The sequence below is a fragment of the Clinocottus analis genome, unplaced genomic scaffold, assembly GCF_023055335.1.
Source record: "Clinocottus analis isolate CAN_PGR_092001 unplaced genomic scaffold, fCliAna1.0.p SCAF_4, whole genome shotgun sequence".
Lineage (NCBI taxonomy): Eukaryota > Metazoa > Chordata > Actinopteri > Perciformes > Cottidae > Clinocottus > Clinocottus analis.
Window position 1 is genome coordinate 21,282,055 of NW_027176153.1, and position 21,710 is coordinate 21,303,764.

Genomic DNA, 21,710 nt, shown 5'->3' on the forward strand with positions numbered 1-21,710 from the left:
GTTGTCAAACAGGTTTGTCTTGAGCTGCTGCTGCTGCTGCTTCTCATTTCAAACACTTTCGCACTCATTTTGCTCAGCAGAGCCGCTGCACGGTGTGTTCTCTGGGCCACCGAGGAGCTGAAGAGAGGCCCAAGCGGGTCAACGGGGACTGAAGGTGAGTCTTCTGTAGGAATGCCAGAGGTAAAAGAATCAAAAACTGTCTTTAAGAGCTAACCCACACCTTCACACAAGCAGAGTTGAGCTTGTCAGGACAAGACTGGTGGAGGCCTTAAGTACATGTGGGACCTTTTCTTTTGTTGTTTACCTGCTTCCCTCTTTGTGCCTCTGTGTCTTCCTGCTGCCCCTCCATGTTTGTCATTTACTCTCAGTGGCAGAGCATGCTGGCACTTGACTCAGAAGCATTCAATTAGTGGCTCTATTTTTGTTTGGCTGACTCACCTCTCGACATTCCTCTTTGCTTTGTAGTAACACGCCAGCCTGCCAACCTTTTGTGTAAATGATATACATCAGGATCACGGTTGCTGCTGGTCTTTACTTCAAACTTTTGTTTATGTGCAATCTGTAGACGTCAGGTAAAGCGAGGAGGCTCAGAAAAAGATCCACGACTCAGCAGGACTTTGGCCCGGCTCAGACTGGAATGGCAAAAATGTAGAGAATGTGCCCGGCCGTTGCAGAGTAATACAAACAGTATCTTAAGTATATACAGAATTGCAGGAAAAGGCCGCCCTTACCAAGTTCATTATTGTGACCTTCGCCAAAGTTCAAGTCTTATCAGTGAACTCGAAGAGCGATGCTCAGTTGAACCCCCCGTTGTTATGACTTCACTTAACTTAGAGGCTTGTAGATTAGGAAGAAGCCCGCTGCAAATCCTAGCAACTGGCTTCTGTATTTAAAGATGGGGAGCCATTGTTCCCATAGCAGCTGTTGGTGTGTGTGATGTTCTCTGTATGGCCTCCAGACAATAGCTTGTTGACAGCTGTCCTGATGCACCTCCCCGTCTCTCTCTCTCAAACATACACACACACACACACACACAGACACACACACACACACACACACACTCCTGCCACTCTTTTCACGGGCCTTCTACACACTTAAAATGAAGTGTCAGTTTTATTGTGTGTTTGTCCACGGAGAGATGGATGACTGAGGGTGATTGTTCAGATCCGTCGGTGCCGGCAGCCAATGAACTTGTAGAGATGGAGAGGGCTTCCGGCGGCTGATTGGCTGCAGTCTTTAAGAAAGGGGAGGGTTTGTGGGTAGGACGTGTCTTTGTGGCGGTGGCTGTGTCCTGTTTGTGTAACAGTACTAAAAGTGTCTGAAGAAGACACTTGCTTGACTTTTAAGGTAATTTTTTTTATCGACTGCTCTTTTGAGTTCTTCATTGAGCCGTCTGCGTCCTGACTGATGTGTCTCTTTTCCACAGGAAGTCCAAACGTCATGGGAGTACAGCTCATCTGAGATGCTGAGTTCACGTCGCAACTTCTGCAGAACAGGGGCATTTATTTCCGGGTGGCCAAAGAAAAAGCTGTGAGTGCTCGAGGACAGGTGCGACGACTAGTTTTACAAAATGCCTTTGGAGACTCTCCAACACCCAGTGAGACAACCGGTGAGGACGACCGGAGCGCCCCCACGCCTGCGGCCCAAAGGGCCAGTGGGGCCGGACTTCTACCGGCAATTCAAGACGGTGGCGGGCCGACCGAAGCAGAGTGCGGTGGAGAGGCTGGAGGCCGACAAGGCCAAATACGTCAAGAGTCAGGTGGCTCTGTCTAAACCGCAGCCGGCCAGGCCTGCCGAGGTGCGCGCGCCTGTGCTGAACCCCGGCAGCGCTCTGCGGCCCACCAGGAAGACGACCGCCCAGACGAAAACCAAGCCGGAAGAAGTCCAGCTCGACTTGGAGCACCTGAGCAACCTGATAAACGACGTGAATGACGGCGCCGCTGCCAAGTCGGAGGACAGTAAAGCTCTGGACGGCGCCGCTGCCAAGTCTGAGGACAGTAAAGTTTTGGGTGCTGCTGGCGCGTCACGCGGCTCCCCTCGCCCACCAACACCCGCGGGGGCACAACAGAAAAAGGAAAAGCCGCGTCCGCCGCCTCGTCCGGACTGGTCCAGTCCAGCGAAGGTGAGGTTAAAAACCTCTGGGCCCGCCCGGGTGGAGAGCCCCGGCTCTCCTGGGTTTCCGGCTGCGGGGGCCGTACGGCGAGTGGACGTCATGCCTCAGGCCAGTCCCTCGAGGACGCCCTGCAGACCACCTCAGTACATCCGGCAGCCCCTCCAGCCCATCCCTCTACACTCAAAGTTTCCACTCCGCCCGTCTACGTCACACCTGCATCTCTTTCACACCAGGACGGCACTCCGCCCTTCCCCTCTGAAACCGGTCGTCGCTCCGCCCAAACCCGACAATCCTCCTTCCTCTCCAGATGAAACCCTCGGCCTCGCCCCACCTCCCCCCAGCCTCCCGGTTTTCCCCCCTCTCTCCCCGGCGATCACCCGTTTGTCCTCCTCCAGCTCCAGGAAACGTCCCTCTCTGACCAGGTCCAAGTCGGACATGAGCGACCGATGCTCTCGGGCCGGGACGGAGCTGGAGCGCTTCTTCAACCTGTGCGGTTTGGACCCCGCGGACCTCCAGTTCACCGGGTCCAGCTCGGACATCGTGTCCATGGCTCGGTTCCGCAGCGTGAGCGCGCCGGGGTCCGAGTGCGCGGGCTCTGGTAAAGAAGATGAAGGGGAGGAGGAGGACGAGGATGCGGCAGAGCGCGTTCCCTACGGTGTTTCTGTCATCGAGAGGAATGCGAGAGTCATCAAATGGCTGTATGGACTCCGTCAGGCCAAAGACAATGCAAGTAAGAGCACAAATTTATAAGATGGCGGTAAATGTCTGTAAGATTTAGGAATAGAAGTTTCAACATGTCAAAACACAAAGAGTGATTGCCCCCCCCCTCCACCGCCCCCTAAATCATGATTAAACTGATGTGATGGATGCAATTTGTCTGACAAGTACATTTCCCTTTTGCTTTTGTTTTTTATTTTACAAAATTTGAAATGTTCTGACATTTTTGTCATTGAAAAAGAGAATCCTGAGAAAGTAAAAACCTGTCTTTTTATGAGTCTCATACTCGGGGAGTCAATGTCATTTGTGGTCACGAAAACGAACAGCATTAAAGACTGAATGGTGAAAACGTCTTCTTTGGCGGTCAGTGCTTTTACTTTTCAGAGAACCGCAGCGTTTTAACCCAACAGTGATGCGTTCTTCCTCCAGAGGGATCGGAGCAAACTCTCCTACGACGAGTTGTTTTTGAAGCTCTTTCACTTTTGCTGATCGTTAAATTGTCAGAGAGAGAAAAAGAGAGAGAGAACGGGATGAACCGGCTTCATCCGATGGAGCGTTTCACTGCTGTTCCACAAGAGGTCAGAGCAGTCCTGACTGAGGATCTGTGTTTTTAATAATGCTCCCAATTAAATGTGGTCGTTCTGCCTCCAGCTCAGTAGGAACTGCTACTTACAAAATAAGGACACTTCAACTTTCATTTTTAAATTAGTTTTTATTTTTGCAATACTCTTAGAAATATACCCAAAAGTCACATTCATGAATATCAAAGAGAGCCGAGTGCGTGTGTGTGTATGTGTGTTATTCCAGTTAGCTGCATCTTACCAGTTGAACCAGTTGGAGGTATCTTAATTAGATTTTCTCTTCACAGGATCCACCTACACCGCATTTAAAACCTGCAGCCAAGCTCCATTAAAATTGTCTAACAAATAGAGTTAAATTATGATTCTTACTCACTTATAAATCCTGTTTTTTTTGGGGGGGGATGCGTAATAATCTTTGTTGAGCCGGCTCATTCATTCTCACGAGCAGGTGGGCTGGATTACAGCATCACACTTTTAGAGACGAAGGAGTCGTTCAACCAGATCTCAGTGGCAAACGAGTAGGACTTGATGACCGATGTGAGAGGGTGGAGCTGTCTGCATATTATTATTATTATTACTATTTTGTTATTCTCACTTGCGTGGAAGGATGAGTTGTCTTAATCATTTTGTGAATCAAGTACAGACATTAAAGAGTTGGTTTTTGAACCAGACCACAGATAGAAACTCTCGCAGCGAAGGTCAGCAGAGGGTAAGTTTCACAATTTTGAATATGTTTATAATATACTTTCGCATTAATATTCAAACATGGGTAAATGTTCTTTTATCAGAATAGATTTTTTTCTTTTTTACTACCTCAAACAGTACTTCATGTATTTCCTGTAATTCAACCAGCTCAACCTTATGTTACAGGTTTTCTGGATTGATGCTTTGTGAGAAGCAAAAGGCCAATTTGAGATTAAACGACATAAAACACATTAATAAAACATGTTGAATAAACTTCTCATACAATAAAAGAAAAAAACCTGCATTCAGTTCATGAATTTTTAAGAATGAAATACATTGTCAATTTACATTATTTTGGGTTATATGAACTTGAATCCTCGTCATCTGTTGTGATATTCTTTCATATTCCATCCACTTGTTTGGTTTGAAAACACAGTTTAATGGGTAACCTGGTGAGTTTCTTCACGTAACTTCATACTGATTCATAGTCCAAAGTGTACGTCTGCAACCAGATTCCCCTTCAGTGGTAAAATGTTGGAGAGAATTGTGAGCAAAAAGAAAAAAATCTGAATTTCAAACATTCTGCATCCCACGCTCTCGCTGCGATAGCTGTGTGAAACGAGTGTGAGCAGAAAATCTGTGTGTTCACAAAACGGCAAAATGTTTGAGCTGATACTTTATACTTTAGATTTCCCTTCCACCTTCCCGTCTGTTCCTCCCCTCTGGTGCTCTCAGGGGTCGAGCGGGATTCCTCTGGCCAGGAAGGTGTGTTACGCTGTGGGTGAGGTCCCGTATCAGATTACGACAGCAGCTTTAAATATTTCCCTGCAGATCTTCCTCCTGGACGTCGTGCAGGTATAGAGCTGTTCTCGCAAACAGTGGCTTACAAAAAGGATCAGCATTTTCTTTTTTTCCCCCCCCACGATATATGTGATTGTCTCAATTTCAAAGCTAAGTACCTATTTTCACAGATGCAGGCGTCTTACGTCTCTGTGATTCTGTTCGTGAGCCGGGCCTGGGACGCTGTGACCGACCCTCTGGTCGGGTATCTGGTGAGCTGCAGTCGCTGGACGCCCGCCGGAAAGCTCACGCCATGGTTGGTGTCCATGTTGAACACGCTTCATGTTGAATTAGGCTGCGATTCATCCGCGGGGCTCCGTATTCAAGCTTGGCACCATGTTTACCCCACAGGCTGATTCTCTCCACTCCGTTTGGCGTCATGTTCTATCTGCTGCTGTGGTTCGTGCCACAAGGTTCAACGTCTCAGGGCCTCAACGTGCTGTGGTTCCTCACAGCGGCCTGTCTGTTCGAGACCCTCATGAGTGTAAGTCAGTGTGTCACAAGCACTCGCTGCTCAACAAGTACTGGCACTTCACTTGTATATTTCCTTTTTATTCTACTTTATACTTGTACGCCACTCAATCTCAGAATGTCATGATTGTAGTTCTGTTTTATTTTGTAGTCTTGTGTCTCAGCACTTCCTGCTCGAGTGATTGTCTGGGATTGTCTACCTGGTTCCTGATTGTGTATTCCCTTCACCTGTGCTGTCCTCGTTATGTCCACCTGTTTCTCGTTACCTTCCTCTTGTATTTAAACCCTGTTTGTCTCCTGTTGCCTTGTCGGTTCACACTTTTTTTCTTAAAACTTTTTGTGCTTTTTGTTCTGTTCTGTCGCAGTCTGGTTTGTTTTTTTAGAATCCTTTCTTAGTTTTTGTTGGAATTAAATATTCTTTATACGATTGTCGTCATTTGGGCCCTTACTCCATTTCATACCGTGACGCAAAAGGGAAATATTTTTACTTTACAATACATTTATTTGACAGCTGCAGTTTTCAGTTACATTTCAAATTGTACAATAAAATAAGACATGTTGGCTCATGGGGAGAGTGGTTATCCTGGTAGACGGTTCGATTCCTGGTCTCCCACCCCATAAAATTTGCATGTTGAAGTGTCCTTGAGCAAGACACTGAACTCCCAGTTGCTACAATAAATCACCCTCCGTGGGACTAAAAATGGATTAATTATTAATTAATAAAGCTATGGCCTGCTATCTCAAGTTACCAATTAGTGAACAGCTCCAACCAAAAATTATTTCCCCTCATAACGTCTGGTCCTATATTGTAAAAAAAAAAAAAAAGTTTATCTTTTTTTATTTATTACAAATCAGGTTTAAGTGCTGAATATAATAAAATACTATATAAATACTGTGAAAGTATCAAAACTCTTTTACTTGGAATGGAGAATTGTTTTACAATGCTATACTGCTACCTTTTATTTTTTTTACCACTTTTTTCCCTCTCCATCTTCCTCATGTCACCATGGTGACAGAATGTCTTCCTCCTCTTCCTCCTCTTCATCTCATGACACTGTTGCAGCTGCCATTTTGCTCCGAGCTGCGTCACCATGACTACTGAGTTTCACACCGCTCGCGGGCTGTCGGTAGCCGTCACGTGTTCCTCTGTTGTCCATCAACAGTGCTACAACGTCCCCTACCTCGCGCTCGGCATGTTCCTCGGGGGAGATCACAGAGACAGAGACTCTGCCACGGCCTACAGTAAGAGTACCGATGAATCACCAGCACAGCTCCTTATGGCGACGACACGTAGGCCAGGACCTCACTCCTTCAGCGTTGGATTTGAACATTTGAACAAGTGCATTTCATTGAATGCTGGACGAATTTCAGATGTATTTTTCCTTTTGTGCGGCTTTATAATTGTACTCCACCACGTTTCAGAAGCATTTCTGTAGATTCAACTACCCAACAGCATACAAAATAGTTAAAAGCACATCTACAGCAGGTAAATGCAACACACACGCATCAATGCAGCTGTAATCCAAAAACATAATGTTAAAAAGACGAGCTGCTCAGCCCAGATAGCTAGCTAACTCACCATATTTTGCTAGTTATATTGCTTCAAAATTGGGATGAAGAAAACATCTGTTGAGTATTTTAACATAAAATTGTTTGATTATGTTGAATTAAAACCCCAAAATATAGCGGGTCCAACAGACCCACAACACCTGCTGAATAACAAAAAAGTTAACACCATACAAGGGTTAAAAACACTAACAGGAACAATTTACTGCAGAATGAGTACTTTTACTTTAGCAGTACTTTCTTGTAATGCTTTTACTTAAGGTCTTGAATACAAGATGTGTGATTGAGTATTTTCCCTGTAGCCTAATTTGACTTTAGTGAAGCATCTGAATAGCTTACTTTCTTCCACCACTGCACTTTTTGTCCCCTCCTCTGACCTTCTTTGTCAGGAATGAGTGTGAAGATGGCGGCCATGTTATTGGCTTCCGTGATGCAGGGTCAAGTCATAAGTGTGTACAACACAGAAAAGCAAGAGAGCTGTGAACATCTGGGCCCGGCTCATGAGACGGTACCCCAGAGCACATCCTCGCCACAAAGTGCACCACTGCAGAAAACGGTAGATAAAATGTAGGGAAAAAAAGTTCTCTGTCTGACAATGAGCTAGCGCTCATATTTCTTTAGCAGCCCTGCGGCATTGCATTGGCATTGTACTTGCATGGTCCCAGGGCTATCTTGTTACGCTGTAATTAGTGCAACATAGGCATTGTTGTGTATTCTCTTTCTTTCCTGTTACATGAGAAAATACAACCACGTGTATTTGTCCATTAACTATAAAGCTGGAACCAGTGACAATTAAGTTAGCGCAGCCTAGCATACAACTAGCAGCTCTGCCTGTTGATAACAAAAAACCCGCCTTTAGCACCGTTAAAACTCATTAAATAACACAGTATGTGTTGTTTGATGGAATAGTACAAATCCAAGTCAGGCTAGCTGCTCCCCACCAGTTTGTATACTAATAAGATAACCTTTGAAGCCAGTGAAGATTAGTTTGGCATAAACTAGCTATAGCCTGAATATGCCAACAAGAAAAATCCACATTAGAGTGACATTAACCTCAATAATTAAGAAAGTATATATATATATATATATATATATATATATATATATATATATATATATATATATATATATATATATATATATTACAAAAATTGAGTACTGAAATGCTGATTATGTTATTTCACAAATAAATTCATGAGCTAGCTAACCGCCTCGGGCACAAGCTCGATATTAAACGTTAGCTAACGAATAGATGAGTGGCAGGAATCTTCTCATTTAATCTAACTAGCTCAATGGGGAATACTGTGAATATTTAATGTTCATATATATATATATATATATATATATATATATATATATATATATATATATATATATATAGTACTTTATTTGTATTGGATTTTTTAATTTGTGTATTTTGCCCTCCAGCAAGAGGCCTTCCTGACCTCAGCTCTGATAATGGGCGCCTTGTTTTTCCTCTGCAGCCTGGTTCTCTTCCTTGGGGTGAAGGAGCAGCGGGGTGAGACGTTCAATGTGTAATTTATTTATCCCTCTCACTTATCTATAAATACATAGAGTTTTTGACCATTTTACCTTGCCACTCCCCTTCCTTGAGGTTCCCTTTTGGTTTTATTTGCAGCTCCTCTCTGCACTGCTGACAAAGTGCGACCGTCCTATTTGACCTCGCTGAAGATGCTGATATGTCACATTCCTTACCAACGACTGGTACTTGGCTTTGTGTTCACTTCGCTTGCTTTTCAGGTGCAGTGTTGTATGCTTATAAACCTCGGCTCTCATGAACATTTTTTAATGCATGCATGTAGTTAATGGTTAGAAGCAGAAGAACTGTTTAACCATAATTGTATATGTTTAATTCATGTCCTGTATCTCTTTTATCTCAGATGTCCTTGGGTAATTTTGCCCTTTTTTGCAGCCATGCAGCTGGGCTCGGAGCCCAGTTCCAGCATCTTTTACTGGTTCTGCTGGTAAAAATGAAACTAACTGGAATCACACACTCTGCTCACAAAGATGATTACATATGCAAACTTTTTTTCAAAATCCTTCTAAGTACATTTTAAATTTTGCATGAAAAGGTCTCTATATTTTTGCAGGTTTCTGCCTCGGTGGCAGTTCCTCTGTGGCAAACAGTTCTTCTGCGAATAGGAAAAAAAGCCACAGCTTACATCGGACTATCAGTAAGAAATCACAGATATTCCTGTATATCTGTGTGATGATGAGTCATTTCCCACATCTTTAATCTCCTTCTATTCTGCAAGGCCTGATTCTGTCTCTCTCAGCTCTTCATCCCAGCAGTTATTACAGTCGCCTGTGTTCCCAGTAACCTGCCAGTCTTCATGATTATGTGCGTTCTGATGGGATTCAGCGTGGCAACCATGTTCCTGCTACCTTGGTGAGTCAGCTCCCAGAGAGGACACACTGTTATAAAACCTTTTTAGGACGGGCCCATCAGATCTCATCAGCATCAGAACTGAATGTTGTGCACATGAATCATTCACATCGCCTCCACCTGACCCGGGCTGCTTATGAATATTCCAGCAATGATCGGTTTTCTTGACCGGTCAGTTCTGCTCATCTAAATTGGCTGTGGTGGTTTTTGATATGACACATGTCAGCTTGCTCTGTGCCAGGTCCATGCTCCCAGATGTGGTGGACGACTTTGCGGCCAGACACCCCTCCTGCAGAGACTTGGAGCCCATGTTCTTCTCTTGTTATGCCTTCTGCAGTAAGCTGGCGGGCGGCCTGTCTGTTGGCATCTCAACCATGACATTACAGTGAGTCAATCGTCCGTCCGCTCACTTTATGTGTTATGTACGTCTGTTGAACCGCTCACGTTTTTGGGGGTTTTCTCCTCGCTTGCAGGTTTGTGGGCTACAGAGCGGGGGCCTGTCACCATGATGACGGAGTGGCGACGGCTCTGATTGTGCTGTTTGCGCCGGTTCCCGTTGTACTTTTGCTGATAGGGATGGTCTTTTTCCGCTCCTACCCAATCAATGAGAGGCGATGTTTGCAGCATCAGGATCAACTGACCTCAATTCAGTAAGTGACTTTCATGGGTGAATTATCCTCTCAAAGGGCCTTATAATTTTTCTACATAATATATACTCCATGAACTTCAGACAACCTTCAGAAACTTTAGAAAAGCATAACACATGGGCCGATTATTCTTTATAAATATGTATAATGCCAATCAGGCACCTGTTTTCACTACCTGAACCAAACGTTAGCACAGTTACAGACATAGTCGAGCCTTTAGCAACTAAAGAGCAAGATATCTCCCGTAGCAGCTGTAGAGACCAAAAACAGAGATAGAAAAGAGCGAATATCTGACTTGCATTTATCAGCCGGACAGAAAAATATCTCTAAATGATAAAGTTGCTCCATATTTTCTGGATCTGTTAATGAAAAACTGTTTGCCAATTGGTTCCCCGTATCAACTTAATATGTCAATGTTGTGTTCACAACTTGTTTTTGATGCTCGCTCCTATTTCAAGCTCGCAGTCAGGGGTCTGGATTGTAAATAGCAGCCCTGTTATAGCTGGATGGGAAATTACTTTCCAGAGTTTGTTTGCATATTTGCTAGTGCATTTCAAGTCAATATGAATGAAATAGTAATTTTGGGTGATATGGTTGTTAGTAACAAGCTGCTTTTGTAATTTATACGCAAAGACTGTTATCGTTCATTCCTGATTAATAGTATCGATCTCATTGAAATTCATATTTCTATATCTATACTATATAACTATAGTTATAATCATTACTATTTGTTTTTTTATTCTTCATTTATAGCCCAGAAGCGTCATCGTCACCGGACCCAAGAGAAAACGCAGAGCAGCCCGACGGAGCTATGCAGCTCCACAGAGCGACTTCACACAATAACATGAAGATCAATATGTCGCACAAGTCAAATTCCTCACCCGGTCGTTACAGTCATGATAAAATCTGCTCAGTCGCGTCGTGTGTCCATTCAGATGTATCAAAGAGCCTCGCTGGAGAATACAGCAGGCCTGAATCGGTTGTCCAGTCCAGTGTAAATCCTCAGTGTCAAAAGCAGAGATTCAACTCACTCCAGCTCTCCGGAGAAGATACCTCGGAGAGAAATGTTCCTGAGAATGATCCTGGGCCTTCCTTAAGCAGGTCAAATGTGAGATCCAAAATGTCATGGGTATAGTCCGATACCATAGCTTCATGTTCAGCATACAGACATGACATGTTGTATTTATGATGACTTTTTTGTATTATAGTATCTTTCATATTGTAAATAAACTACCATTGTTGTCAATGTTTGAAACATATGCTTAAAAGTTGAATGTAGAGCTTTATCCATTTTTTTTACACTATGCTTGGAAATGTTCTATTTGTTTAACTCGTACTGTTGTTAGTGATTCATTGGTAAATTTGTATCAGCTTTCCATAACACAATTCAAAAATATTACCCAATACAGGACAGACATGATACATTAGGGCCTATGTCCAAAAAGTGTCATTTTTCCTAATGAGGAGAGAGTCAATCCCTAAACTTTTAAGGAAAATGCTACTGACATTACTGGAGAAAATATTGGTGTGTCTATCTATTTTGAGCTATATTGGTCTCGTATACACAAAACAAATAGTGAAAGGTTCATTTGTGGGAGTAGATTGGCCAGGCGGATTATTGCTGGTGAGTTTATGCTTTTATTGCTGTTCACATTCACCCATACAAAGTATGAGGTCAAGTATCTTTCGGTTGGTACTTCTGGCCCAGCTGGACTTTAATTATTATGAGGAATAGTACTTAAATAGATCAGAAAAAAGCAAAGGAGTGGTGCTAGTCTATTATACAACAGTGGTTGGAGCTGTGGTATGTTGTCAAGAAGATATTGTAGTCATTAGAAACATAACAAAACGCTTTGAGCGTTCAATGAAACGCCAGGGTGAAGCTTTTTCTGGCGGCCTGCTTCATTTATTATGATGGTGGAATATACATGATAGTGTATATATATAATATATATATATATATATATATATATATATATATATATATATATATATATATATATATATATATATATATATGTTTATATATTGATATGTGTGATTGTTAATGAATTAAAGAAAATAAGCCAACTCTAATGATCCAGACAACATATTGGTACAAAGATCTTTCCAAAGTGGAAATATGTCAATCAATTAATCAGATTTTGTTAGATTTTTATCGCAGTTTGTAAAAGATGTGTGCGTTTGTGTTTAGTTGCCAATTAAGATGTATATTTGTACAAGCCCTGATGACTTGGAGCCCACTCGCACGTCAACAGGACGCCCCTGCCTGCTGCTTCCGCTCGTACTGTCGGGTGGTCAAGAGGAAGGATACCCGAAGAGCCAACATGGGAGTAGACATTGAGACCATAACTCCAGGCGATGGTGCGAATAAATCTGCTTTATTCGCCGATTTAATACCGATTTATCCGCCGTGTCTGCGGCTCGTTGTTAAACACGCTCTCTCTTGTTTTCGCCTATTTTCAGAACGGACATTTCCGAAGAGGGGGCAGCGCGTCGTGGTGCACTATGTCGGTGAGTATGGAGGCTGTGTTGTCCTCCTGAATGGAGCTGAAACTAAAGTCTCGACGCTAAATGTTTGTGTAGTGTGTGTTTTTTTTTGTGTGTGTGTGTGTATCTTAACGTCCCGCTCCAAGCAGCCGCTAACGCGAGCCGCTAGTTTTAGTTGGCGGACGACCACCAGCTGCTTAGGCTGGCTTAGCATCGCAGCTAACGTCCAGTGTTTAGTTAGCAGTTAGCGTCACTGAATGCTTGCTGTGTCTCTTCGGCTCACGCTAGCTATGGTGGCGCTGCAGCCGGGCGTTTGTTCGTCGACTTATCCTTTGCTTGGATAATAATTGCTGCTGTTGTCCGCGGATCTACGGAGGACGGAGCTCTCGGCGAGCTAACGGGATTGTAGCTGCTGTCAGCCCCCCGAACGGAAGCTAACCGGCCCCTTGATGCTAGTCGGCTAGCTCATAGCTCTGTAACCGTTATGAGGCTAAAGTGGGACTTTAAAAACAACATTAAGTGGTTGTCGAAACTCGATATGTGTACATGTATATGTGTACATGGTTGTATTTATGTTTTTTTTATCAGGCACACTGGCAGACGGGAAAGTGTTTGATTCTTCGAGGTCCCGTGGGAAGCCGTTCAAATTCAAGATTGGACACCAGGAGGTTATCCGTGGTTGGGAAGAAGGAGTAGCGCAGGTGAGGAGCTGCTTGTAGACACTCTTAACGTAAATGGTGGATATTTTAGTGTGTGTGTGTGTGTGTGTGTGTGTGTGTATGTGTATGTGTATGTGTATATATATATATATATATATATATATATATATATATATATATATATATATATATATATATATATATATATATATATATATAAAAATCATGGGTCTCTAGACATTATAGTCAATTTGCACAAAGCTGTTGGACTACTAATTGTTTTAACTGATCTATTGTTCATATTTTGTATTGTCATTGTTTACATTTTATTTATGCTTCTTGACAGTTTGCAGTACTTTTGCTTTCATCTTGTATTCCTGTGTGAACTTGCCAATGAACCTGTTTGTTTTTTTTTCTGAAAAATACAAAATAACAAACATGAAGTGTACGTTTGCAGAAGTAACAACTGCTGTTTAGCTGTTTTAATTTGTTTCTCATGGAAAATGAAATGACGAATGCAGTTGAACGTGACTAAGTAGTACTTCCGTCTCCTCCCCAGATGAGTGTAGGTCAGCGTGCAAAGCTGATTTGCTCACCAGACTTTGCCTACGGCAGCAAAGGTCACCCAGGGATCATCCCGCCAAACGCCACTCTGACCTTCGATGTGGAGCTGATCAGTCTGGAAGCCTGAAGCTTGTGCACTCACTTTGTTAAATTCCACTCAAATTTTCAGGGTGAGAATCTTTTTTTATTATATCATTTGATCAGTCACCATGATTGTGTGTGTGCATCACATTCTGTGTGGACGGGATGATTATGTAGCTTTTAAAGTATCTTAAGTTTGAGTGGCAAATACCTCTTTTTTTTTTTCTGCACCGCATGTACATTTATTATAAACACATGTACAGTGACGATACATTTAGCCGTTATTTAGTCAATGTTTACAGACTGAATAGAATGTGAATAGCAAGCCGTGGGCTTCATAATCCTATAATCCTCTGTTGTTTCTTCTCCGTACCCAAAGCACTGACATCCCTTTTCGTTTCACCGCAGGTCGACTCCTATCTTGGGAACATGGAGGAACGGTGATAACAGATGATTCCTGCTCTTGAACCCTGCATAGGACCTATGTCTATATCTTCACTAGTTCACTCTCCTTTACATTTAGATACAAATTGTGTTTCGTCACTTGCTTTAAAACTTTATCCTCCATGCTATTCTTTAGCTTCCATACTGTATTAAGTCATAGGCCATCCCATGTTTTTTTTTGTCATTTTTGCTATGTATTTTTTATTTTTTTTTGGGTGATGTTTTGTTTTTTTAATTCTTTTGAACATTTACAAATTATGTCTGCCATCAGGACCAGGTTTCTAGATAAGTGTCATAAGTACTGAATCAATCTCATTCCTGTGGCTCTGTGGCCTTTACACTAATATTGTATTGATTGCGGGTTATTGTCTTGGATAAAAAATAAGAATAAATTGTTTGACACATGATATTTCTATGAATTACCTTTTTGTGATACTTGTTATTGCGTTAAATTTAGTATGAAATCTACAGTATGGAATACATTGTAACCAGGGATTCATGAATCAAGCACATTAGCCATGAACAGCCTACAGCTCACAGAGGAAGGATGCTCTTTGTCGATACTGCAGCATCAATTCTTAATTTATAAGAGTAAAACGACTATTGCTGACACACTCACAACTGGACTTCTTTGGTCTTGTTGACTGTAAAACATCTAGGGAAACTATTTGTCCTCTGGTAGAAAGGTTTCTTAACTTGCATGGTAAGTTCCTCGACAGGTTTGTCGGCACATCGTGGGGTTTGTGATTCTTTGTTTGAAGGCGTTGTGTGTAACAAGCTGTGGATGTTGTAAACAGTCTGTTCCTTACTCTTAAAAAAAATCATTAAAAGAGTAATTTTAACACAAGCTGTTATTTTCCTTCCTATTTGGATAATTGTATCATATAGCATCATCTTTTTAGAATGAGTTATATCATCCACATTTATGAAGTCATTTCATGGTGATGCATAACAGTGCACGATATATTTAAAGAAAACCATTAGAAGCATATTTTATTTTCCAAGAGAGGAAATACCCAGGTTTTTTTTTTTTGCAATATTTGCTTCTTGTGCGATAATACAGTTGATCATTTTCATGTACAGTACAAGCTGATGGACGGGTTAGTTTCACATGGAGAAGGAGAAGTGACATATCGAGCAATGTTTAACATGAAGGAAATATAGTTGCTCTGGAGCCATAATCCAACAGATTGAAAATAAGTAAAACATTCCAACGTTACAGTACACCTCCCTCCAACCGTCGATATATTACACTTCATTTTCCCTTTAAGTTTTATTTTGAGCTATTTCTCTGTTTTAAGCTGACTCAGCAAAAACCTTATTGAAAAGATCCCTGAAAGCTAAGACATTGCTCTTTTTGCAGAATAAGGCTGAACTTGGTAACCATACACATTGTACATCATGATTTATAGTTACAATTGAGCCGTTTCAGTCGACACACACAAAAGGGCCACTTGTAAGATGAGTGACTGACACATCCAGCGCATCCTTATCATAAACTGCTCGACAGTGCTGTGGGAGCAAACCTACTGATGCAAAGTGAGAATCTTTGCTTGCAGCTGTGCAAAGATCATGTAACATTAGAAAATATATCACTGTATCAAAAACAGTTATCTCTTCTCAAAGTCAGTAAACAAAACTGCTCATCCAAGTCCTTCATTCATTCGTCTGTGTGGCTCGATCTACTGTGTGTTCTGATAGAACTTTTACAGAAATATGTGACTGTAGATACATAAAGTCCGTCCTGTTGGAAAGCTTCGATCGCAGTGCTTTGTTTGGCATTTTCTCTATTTTGTAAACTGCAGATTTTTGTTATTTTTAATTCAGGTTCATTATTTAAAAAATAAAATAATGAATTAGTTAATGTTGAGGATGAATGTCCCATGAGCTTCAAATGACTTGTCTGCAGGTTTAAACTCCCTGGTGTTGTTTATTGGCAAAATATCAGTGATTTGTTTGTTCTGCACCTCAAACCCAGATTAGATGCTTTCCAAAAAAGGTAAAAGTCCCAACAGCTTTCCACCACGTTCAATATTTTCATGGGAGGAAATGACTTTGCAAACCTATTAACTGCTCCTGCACAAGTCAGATAAACTCTGAAAGTAATGTATTTGTTGATGTTTAACACATTTCATGACTGCAATGACTCTCCCATTCTCTTTTTGACAATTAAAAAAAAATAGGTTGATGAAAATAGAGGAGGAGCATTCAACAGACGATGTTTCTTATGCTTATTTTCATAAAACAAACTGCATATCTTTGCCCGGAGGGTGTCATCTAAATCCAGATACAGGCTTTTTTTTAAAAATTCAAGCAAGGGAACCCAACCAAAACTGTGGGTGACATGCAGATTCCAACAAAGAGAACGCCACTAAAACCTCAGGCAGTGGCAGTAAGTATATTTGAGTAATGAGGAAATAATGTACGACTAATCGCTTGTTCTCTAAGGCAAGGCATGACCACGAAATCACGAAGACGGTATGTCAAATCTATGAATCTTATAAGAGGAGATATCCAACAATGAGCAAACCGTGATGGAGTCAGCGTCGCTTGTGGCCGTGCCTGCAGAGGCTGCTGGGAGTTGTCTTCCTTAAACGTCTCAGATTGGTGTCGTCCCGTTCATGCTGGTGGGCCTGCGTCCTCTGCTCGCGCCCCTGCGGCGAAGCGAGTGGAGGGCCACGGCACAGCAGCCTCTCAGCAGGGAGCCGATGTGATACACCGGCAGGACCTCCCGCGACGCCCCTCGACACAGCCACGCCATGGTCGGGACCACCGGCATCGCCAACGCCAGCAGGTCCACGAGGAAGTAGCGGCTCCAGTGGCAGAGCTGAGGGGGGCGCCCGTCTCCGTTTGTACCATCGGCGTCGTCAACATCCTCCTGCTCCTCCTCTATGTGCACCGCTATAGCGTCCCGCCTCTCTGGGAGGGGAGCTATAGAGGGGGGCTGGCAGGTGCGGGGCTCCGCCGGCGTCTCGGTTACCTCCTCCGGTTCGTCGGGTCGTAGCGGCGCCGCGCCGTGTGAACGCTCGGGAGGGAACGCGGCGGGTAAAGACGACGGAAACGGATGCGGTTCTGAGTGCGTGGCGTCGGCTGTGGCGAAAGAGATGACGCTCAGCTCTTCGAAGTCGCTTTCCTCACGCAGCCAGGTCATGGTCGGGCTGCAGGCCTGGGAGCGCACCTCTGGTTTCTTCTCTGCTGCAGGAATCGGGATCGGCACCGGTACAGCGACAGGGACAGGGTCAGCGGCGGTTTCCGCTGAAACCGGGGCCTCCTCCTGGGGTAAATGGAGGAACAAGTGATGGTGAGGGTGGTAGCCACTGTGGCCGCTGCACTTGCAGCTGCTGCTACTGAGGGTGTGGCAGGAGTGCGACATTGGCAACACCGCCCCCCCGCTGCACAGCCTCTCGTAGGTGGAGGCGCGCGGCACGGTCGTCGGCGGGCCTCGCGAGTGGCCCTGCGGCGGCAGCTGCTCCGACAGGAGGGCCGCCTCCAGGAGCAGGTGGGTTTGTCCCGCCGGGCGAGCCGCTCGGCCGGCCTCGCCCGGCGCATTCGGGCCGTGCTCCAGCTGCAGGGCCTCGCTGCTCAGGCGCGTGCGGGTGGCGGTGGTGGTGGCGCCGCGGCTCAAAGTGCTGGCCGGGGAGCAGCCACAGGAGCGAGACTTGCCGCCTTGCTGAGCCGCCTGCAGCCCCGAGTATGGCTTGTGGTCGTGGGGGTTTTGTTCGCGGACGTTCAGGTTGGACTTCACCGTCACGACCACCTCCTGAAGGTGTTGGATCTCCTTGCGGGCCTCTTTCAGCGCCAACTGGGCCTCCACGCGGTGACATTCCTCCTCGATCCAGTCCTCCTGCATCCTGTACAGTTGAGTCCTCAAGTCATCTATTTCACAGTCTCTGATGAAGAGTAAGTTGGGGAAGATGAACGCCGGCGTTATTCCTCTCTTACAGAAACAAACAAAGGCAATTAGCAAAGGAGGAAAAGACGACTCACCTGTGTTGTAGTCGCTCCACGTTGTCCCTCAGCCTGGATCGCAGATGTCGTATACACACCTCCTTCTGTTGCAGAGGGGTGAGGTACTGCTCCGGGGTCGGGGGCCTGATCCCATGGTTGTCACTGCAGGCTGTGTGCTTCGCTTGTCGCCTGAATCGACACGGTGAAACGTAATGTTCTTAACCACGTGCGGGAACAGTAAATTGTGAGTCCGGTTGACAATGAACAAAAGGTAGTGAATGGTGAAAAGCCGGCGCTGATAGACGTCTGTATACCAGGAACAAGTGAAGCCTTGTGCGAATCCAACTGCTGTTGAATATGACCGGGGAGGCAGATCAACCCGTTGAAAACTGTGGAACCAAATTTGGCTCCAGACCTCCTTTTCCCCTGTGTTTAAGTCATCGTAATTCGTAGGAACCCTACATTGATTCCAATACTTGTGTTTATTGTATGTACCTGTTCAGCAAAGTCATGGGGGGAAAAAAAAAATCACTTTTAAAAGATATTTTGATCGTAACTATGAACATCCAGCATGATATGAGCCAGAATCCCCCAAAAATGCCTCGTGAAGCGGTTAATAAGACACCTTTTTGGAAAGATTAGGACCTAAAGAATCAGAATCTGCAACATTAATCACAATAAAACAAAGTCTTGGCCTGTTAGGAAGGAGTTTCAGTCAAAAAACTGTGTTCGGTTCAAAAATGGAAAAATTACATATTTTATGCCCAAAGATTGTCTGAATGGGGCATGCTGGGACTTAAAATGGGCGCGGGAGGATTTTCACACAGTTTCCAAAAGGTTACCATAAAGCATATGAGGATTGTATGCTTACTACCTGGGTGTGGTGGGATATGTCCGAGCTGTGGGGCTGCCCTCTGCTGCCCGAGCCCGGCCGGGGTAGGTGTGAGTACTGGATGTATCGCTATGGGAATATCGCCCGCTGCAGCCTCCAGTGCCAACTGAGCGCCTTGAAGGGACCACATTGCATTATTTTACAATACAATGACGAATAAGTAAAATACCTCTGGCATCATTCTGAAGCGGAAGCTGTGCAACAGTACCTGCGCTGACCTGAGGAGGGTTTTCGACTCGGCGTGAGCGACATTGATGTGCGAGGGACCTCCAACCTCTCCACCGCTGACTCTAGAGAGGGACGCTAGGAGCCCTCACAGCTGCACCGCAAGAACAGTGACAAAAAACACACACACGCAGATCAGCTAATATTCATCTAAAGCACAAATATCCCCTGGAGCATTCACTGTGTGGCCATAATGTGCTTCTTCACTGGAAGTCAATGGCAATAACGCAAACCCTAGCCCGAATTGAAATAGTCTACGGCAGCAGCGGATAAAGCCTCCTTTCTGTGCGGACACAAAGGGGAACAGTGAGTTCGCTGTCAGCGCAGCTGCGTCTATCTGAGCGACGGCCTGCAGAGCTGCACATCAACATGATGAAGCGTCACATGAACTGATGTCAAAGGGCAACGGAGTAAATATGACATTTGGTGACAAAACTAGAGCAGATTAAAGGCTCGTAGGAGCACTTTAAACTGCTCTAGTTTTGTCACCTCATGTCAGATTTACATTGTTGCTCTTTTATTATCTTTAAAAAAAAGATAATAATAAATTCAACCTTGTGTCATATACAAGTTGAGCCGGAGCAAGCGATACAGAAAATCTGAGATATTTAGATCTTTTTAACTGGTATCTTTCATGTTTAATTTATTATGTAAACAGTTTAATTATATTGTCTGTACATGAAGTTATATGTCTTGTACGGGTATCGAAACTAAGTTGACTACCGACTGAAAGGAGAAGGACTCATTTTTTCATCAGATATTTCCTATTCCAATTTGTGTCTGTCTGTAGACTGTTTTATTTCTTTAAATCTTTATATTCTGTCAAATTCTGCTGCAATGAGCAGTTTGATATGTATTGTTCAAATGAAAAATGGGTCAACATGTTATATTATTTATATTTCACAAAGGTTTGGTGGCTCTAATATCGATCCCTCAAATAAGTAAACTAGTCAATGCAACAACATCCTTTAAAAGACAGTGGCAGAGTGACAGAAAAACACAAGTTACAACATAAGTACTGTCATGTGAAATCTGTAGATAGTAAACATTTTTTTTAAAAACACAGAGGGCATGACCTCAGTGGTGACCACGCCCCCTTTTCATAAATACAAGTAAAAGTCAGTTCACTCTGTCACCAGTCCAATTATTGAAAAGTGTATTTCTATTTCAAAGCAGAACTGAAAGAAGAGAACAAAATGTTCTCATCCTTCTTGAAAAGTGCCTTCAACCTGCTGATCTTTACGCCTGAATCCACTGATGTATACAACGAGGCTGCACACACACACACACAGACACACACCCGATAATATAATCTCCTGATAATGAAAAGTCGAAGCGAAAACAGACGCGTAGGAACACATTTTTTCTGTCCTATATTTAAATTCTAGGACGACGAGACGGGACACCTCACCTCCCTCCCTCTCTTCTGTCTGCGCAACAAGTGGCAAGTATGTTATTGGTGAGAAATACGCAATCATCTTACGTAAGAGAGTATCCGCGTTGTGTGGAGGCGAGCACCATATAGAGCCGAGGAGATGAAAACTACTTCGTCAGCTGACGATGTGTGTCGGGATAAATAGCAGAAGGTACATGGATGTGTCCTTGAATAATAACTATGCCGTTACATTGCAGGATTTTGTTTCTTCCTTTCTCCCTCCCACATCTGTCGCCTACAGTAAAGCAGTGTTAGATAAGCATTCAGGTCTGATGTGAGGACTTTTTATTATTATTTCTAAAGCCCAAAAAGTGTCATCGTTGGTTTGCAGCGGAGTCCCTGAACAGGACATCGAACAACCCAGCAGCTACTTTCCATGAAAGAAAACAGCATATTCCGATAGAAGCAGTGGAGTAACACGTTAGGTCCCCCGCTGTGTGTCCTAATCACGGTTACTTAACATTAACAAGGATGTACTCTGAATCTCACTGCACACGTTTCATGGTGCAGCTGTGCACAAACGCATGCACAAAAACACCGACACAGCTGGTTTCGAAACAGACCTTCATCAAACAATAGCATCTCGGCTGCTGGAAGTTGCGCATCGTAGAGGAGCCTCGGTTCCCGCCAGACGTGATGGTCGATGAAGAGTCCCTGGTGGCAACAGGAAGAAAAGATGCTGCCGATGCTGACGCGAGTCCATCCTGCAGCCATGAAGCCCGGAGATGAAATGAGGCAACTGCGTCTGCTGCATCGGTGCTTCTTAAAGTGACAGCGGGGAAGGAGATCTGGCACGACGCCACTGCACGTTAGTGACCGCAGGGATCCTATTTAGGATGTTGTTTAGGAAGCCCATTTGTTTGTAAACACCGACTGAGGAAGAGGAGAATATGGCGATGAGCATCCAGTCAGACTGGTGCGCCATGTACAGCACCAGGTGATGGAT

At 43.9% G+C, this 21,710-nt stretch overlaps 4 protein-coding genes across 4 annotated transcripts; 3 read left to right on the top strand and 1 right to left on the bottom strand.

Moving 5' to 3' along the window:
- The first annotated feature begins 49 nt into the window (after positions 1–49).
- Positions 50–3,164, top strand: fam110a (family with sequence similarity 110 member A). The gene is made up of 2 exons (XM_068598308.1): positions 50–154; positions 1,427–3,164. The coding sequence occupies exon 2, from the start codon at positions 1,571–1,573 to the stop codon at positions 2,861–2,863; it is 1,293 nt and encodes a 430-aa protein (XP_068454409.1). The 5' UTR covers positions 50–154; positions 1,427–1,570; the 3' UTR covers positions 2,864–3,164.
- Positions 3,165–4,535: 1,371 nt separating this feature from the next.
- Positions 4,536–11,300, top strand: mfsd2al2 (major facilitator superfamily domain containing 2a-like 2). The gene is made up of 14 exons (XM_068598348.1): positions 4,536–4,547; positions 4,831–4,950; positions 5,067–5,191; positions 5,287–5,419; positions 6,570–6,648; positions 7,362–7,528; positions 8,401–8,491; positions 8,612–8,733; positions 8,874–8,957; positions 9,084–9,167; positions 9,270–9,382; positions 9,621–9,764; positions 9,853–10,029; positions 10,780–11,300. Exons 1-14 carry the CDS (start codon positions 4,536–4,538, stop codon positions 11,159–11,161), a joined length of 1,833 nt encoding a protein of 610 aa, XP_068454449.1. The 3' UTR covers positions 11,162–11,300.
- A 950-nt stretch (positions 11,301–12,250) lies between these two features.
- LOC137800453 (peptidyl-prolyl cis-trans isomerase FKBP1A-like) lies at positions 12,251–14,671 on the top strand. Its single transcript, XM_068597663.1, has 5 exons — positions 12,251–12,390; positions 12,493–12,540; positions 13,105–13,217; positions 13,735–13,909; positions 14,229–14,671. Exons 1-4 carry the CDS (start codon positions 12,255–12,257, stop codon positions 13,864–13,866), a joined length of 429 nt encoding a protein of 142 aa, XP_068453764.1. The 5' UTR covers positions 12,251–12,254; the 3' UTR covers positions 13,867–13,909; positions 14,229–14,671.
- Positions 14,672–16,407: 1,736 nt separating this feature from the next.
- On the bottom strand, positions 16,408–21,669 carry LOC137800452 (syntaphilin). Its single transcript, XM_068597662.1, has 5 exons — positions 21,328–21,669; positions 19,313–19,423; positions 19,087–19,218; positions 18,252–18,401; positions 16,408–18,154 (listed from the first exon to the last, which is right to left on the bottom strand). Exons 2-5 carry the CDS (start codon positions 19,354–19,356, stop codon positions 16,864–16,866), a joined length of 1,617 nt encoding a protein of 538 aa, XP_068453763.1. The 5' UTR covers positions 19,357–19,423; positions 21,328–21,669; the 3' UTR covers positions 16,408–16,863.
- Positions 21,670–21,710: the final 41 nt, after the last annotated feature.

Excerpts from the sequence above, each read along its gene's own strand:
- LOC137800453 (XM_068597663.1), top strand. The coding sequence starts at position 12,255 with ATGACTTGGAGCCCACTCGCACGTCAACAGGACGCCCCTGCCTGCTGC. Across the intron at positions 12,541-13,104 it reads CGTCGTGGTGCACTATGTCG|GCACACTGGCAGACGGGAAA; the intron begins GTGAGTATGGAG and ends TTTTTTTATCAG. Across the intron at positions 13,218-13,734 it reads GGGAAGAAGGAGTAGCGCAG|ATGAGTGTAGGTCAGCGTGC; the intron begins GTGAGGAGCTGC and ends TCTCCTCCCCAG.
- LOC137800452 (XM_068597662.1), bottom strand. The coding sequence starts at position 19,356 with ATGTCGCTCACGCCGAGTCGAAAACCCTCCTCAGGTCAGCGCAG. Across the intron at positions 18,402-19,086 it reads ACATATCCCACCACACCCAG|GCGACAAGCGAAGCACACAG; the intron begins GTAGTAAGCATA and ends GTGTCGATTCAG. Across the intron at positions 18,155-18,251 it reads GTGGAGCGACTACAACACAG|AGACTGTGAAATAGATGACT; the intron begins GTGAGTCGTCTT and ends ACTCTTCATCAG.
- mfsd2al2 (XM_068598348.1), top strand. Across the intron at positions 7,529-8,400 it reads GTGCACCACTGCAGAAAACG|CAAGAGGCCTTCCTGACCTC; the intron begins GTAGATAAAATG and ends TTTGCCCTCCAG. Across the intron at positions 8,734-8,873 it reads TCACTTCGCTTGCTTTTCAG|ATGTCCTTGGGTAATTTTGC; the intron begins GTGCAGTGTTGT and ends CTTTTATCTCAG.
- fam110a (XM_068598308.1), top strand. The coding sequence starts at position 1,571 with ATGCCTTTGGAGACTCTCCAACACCCAGTGAGACAACCGGTGAGGACG.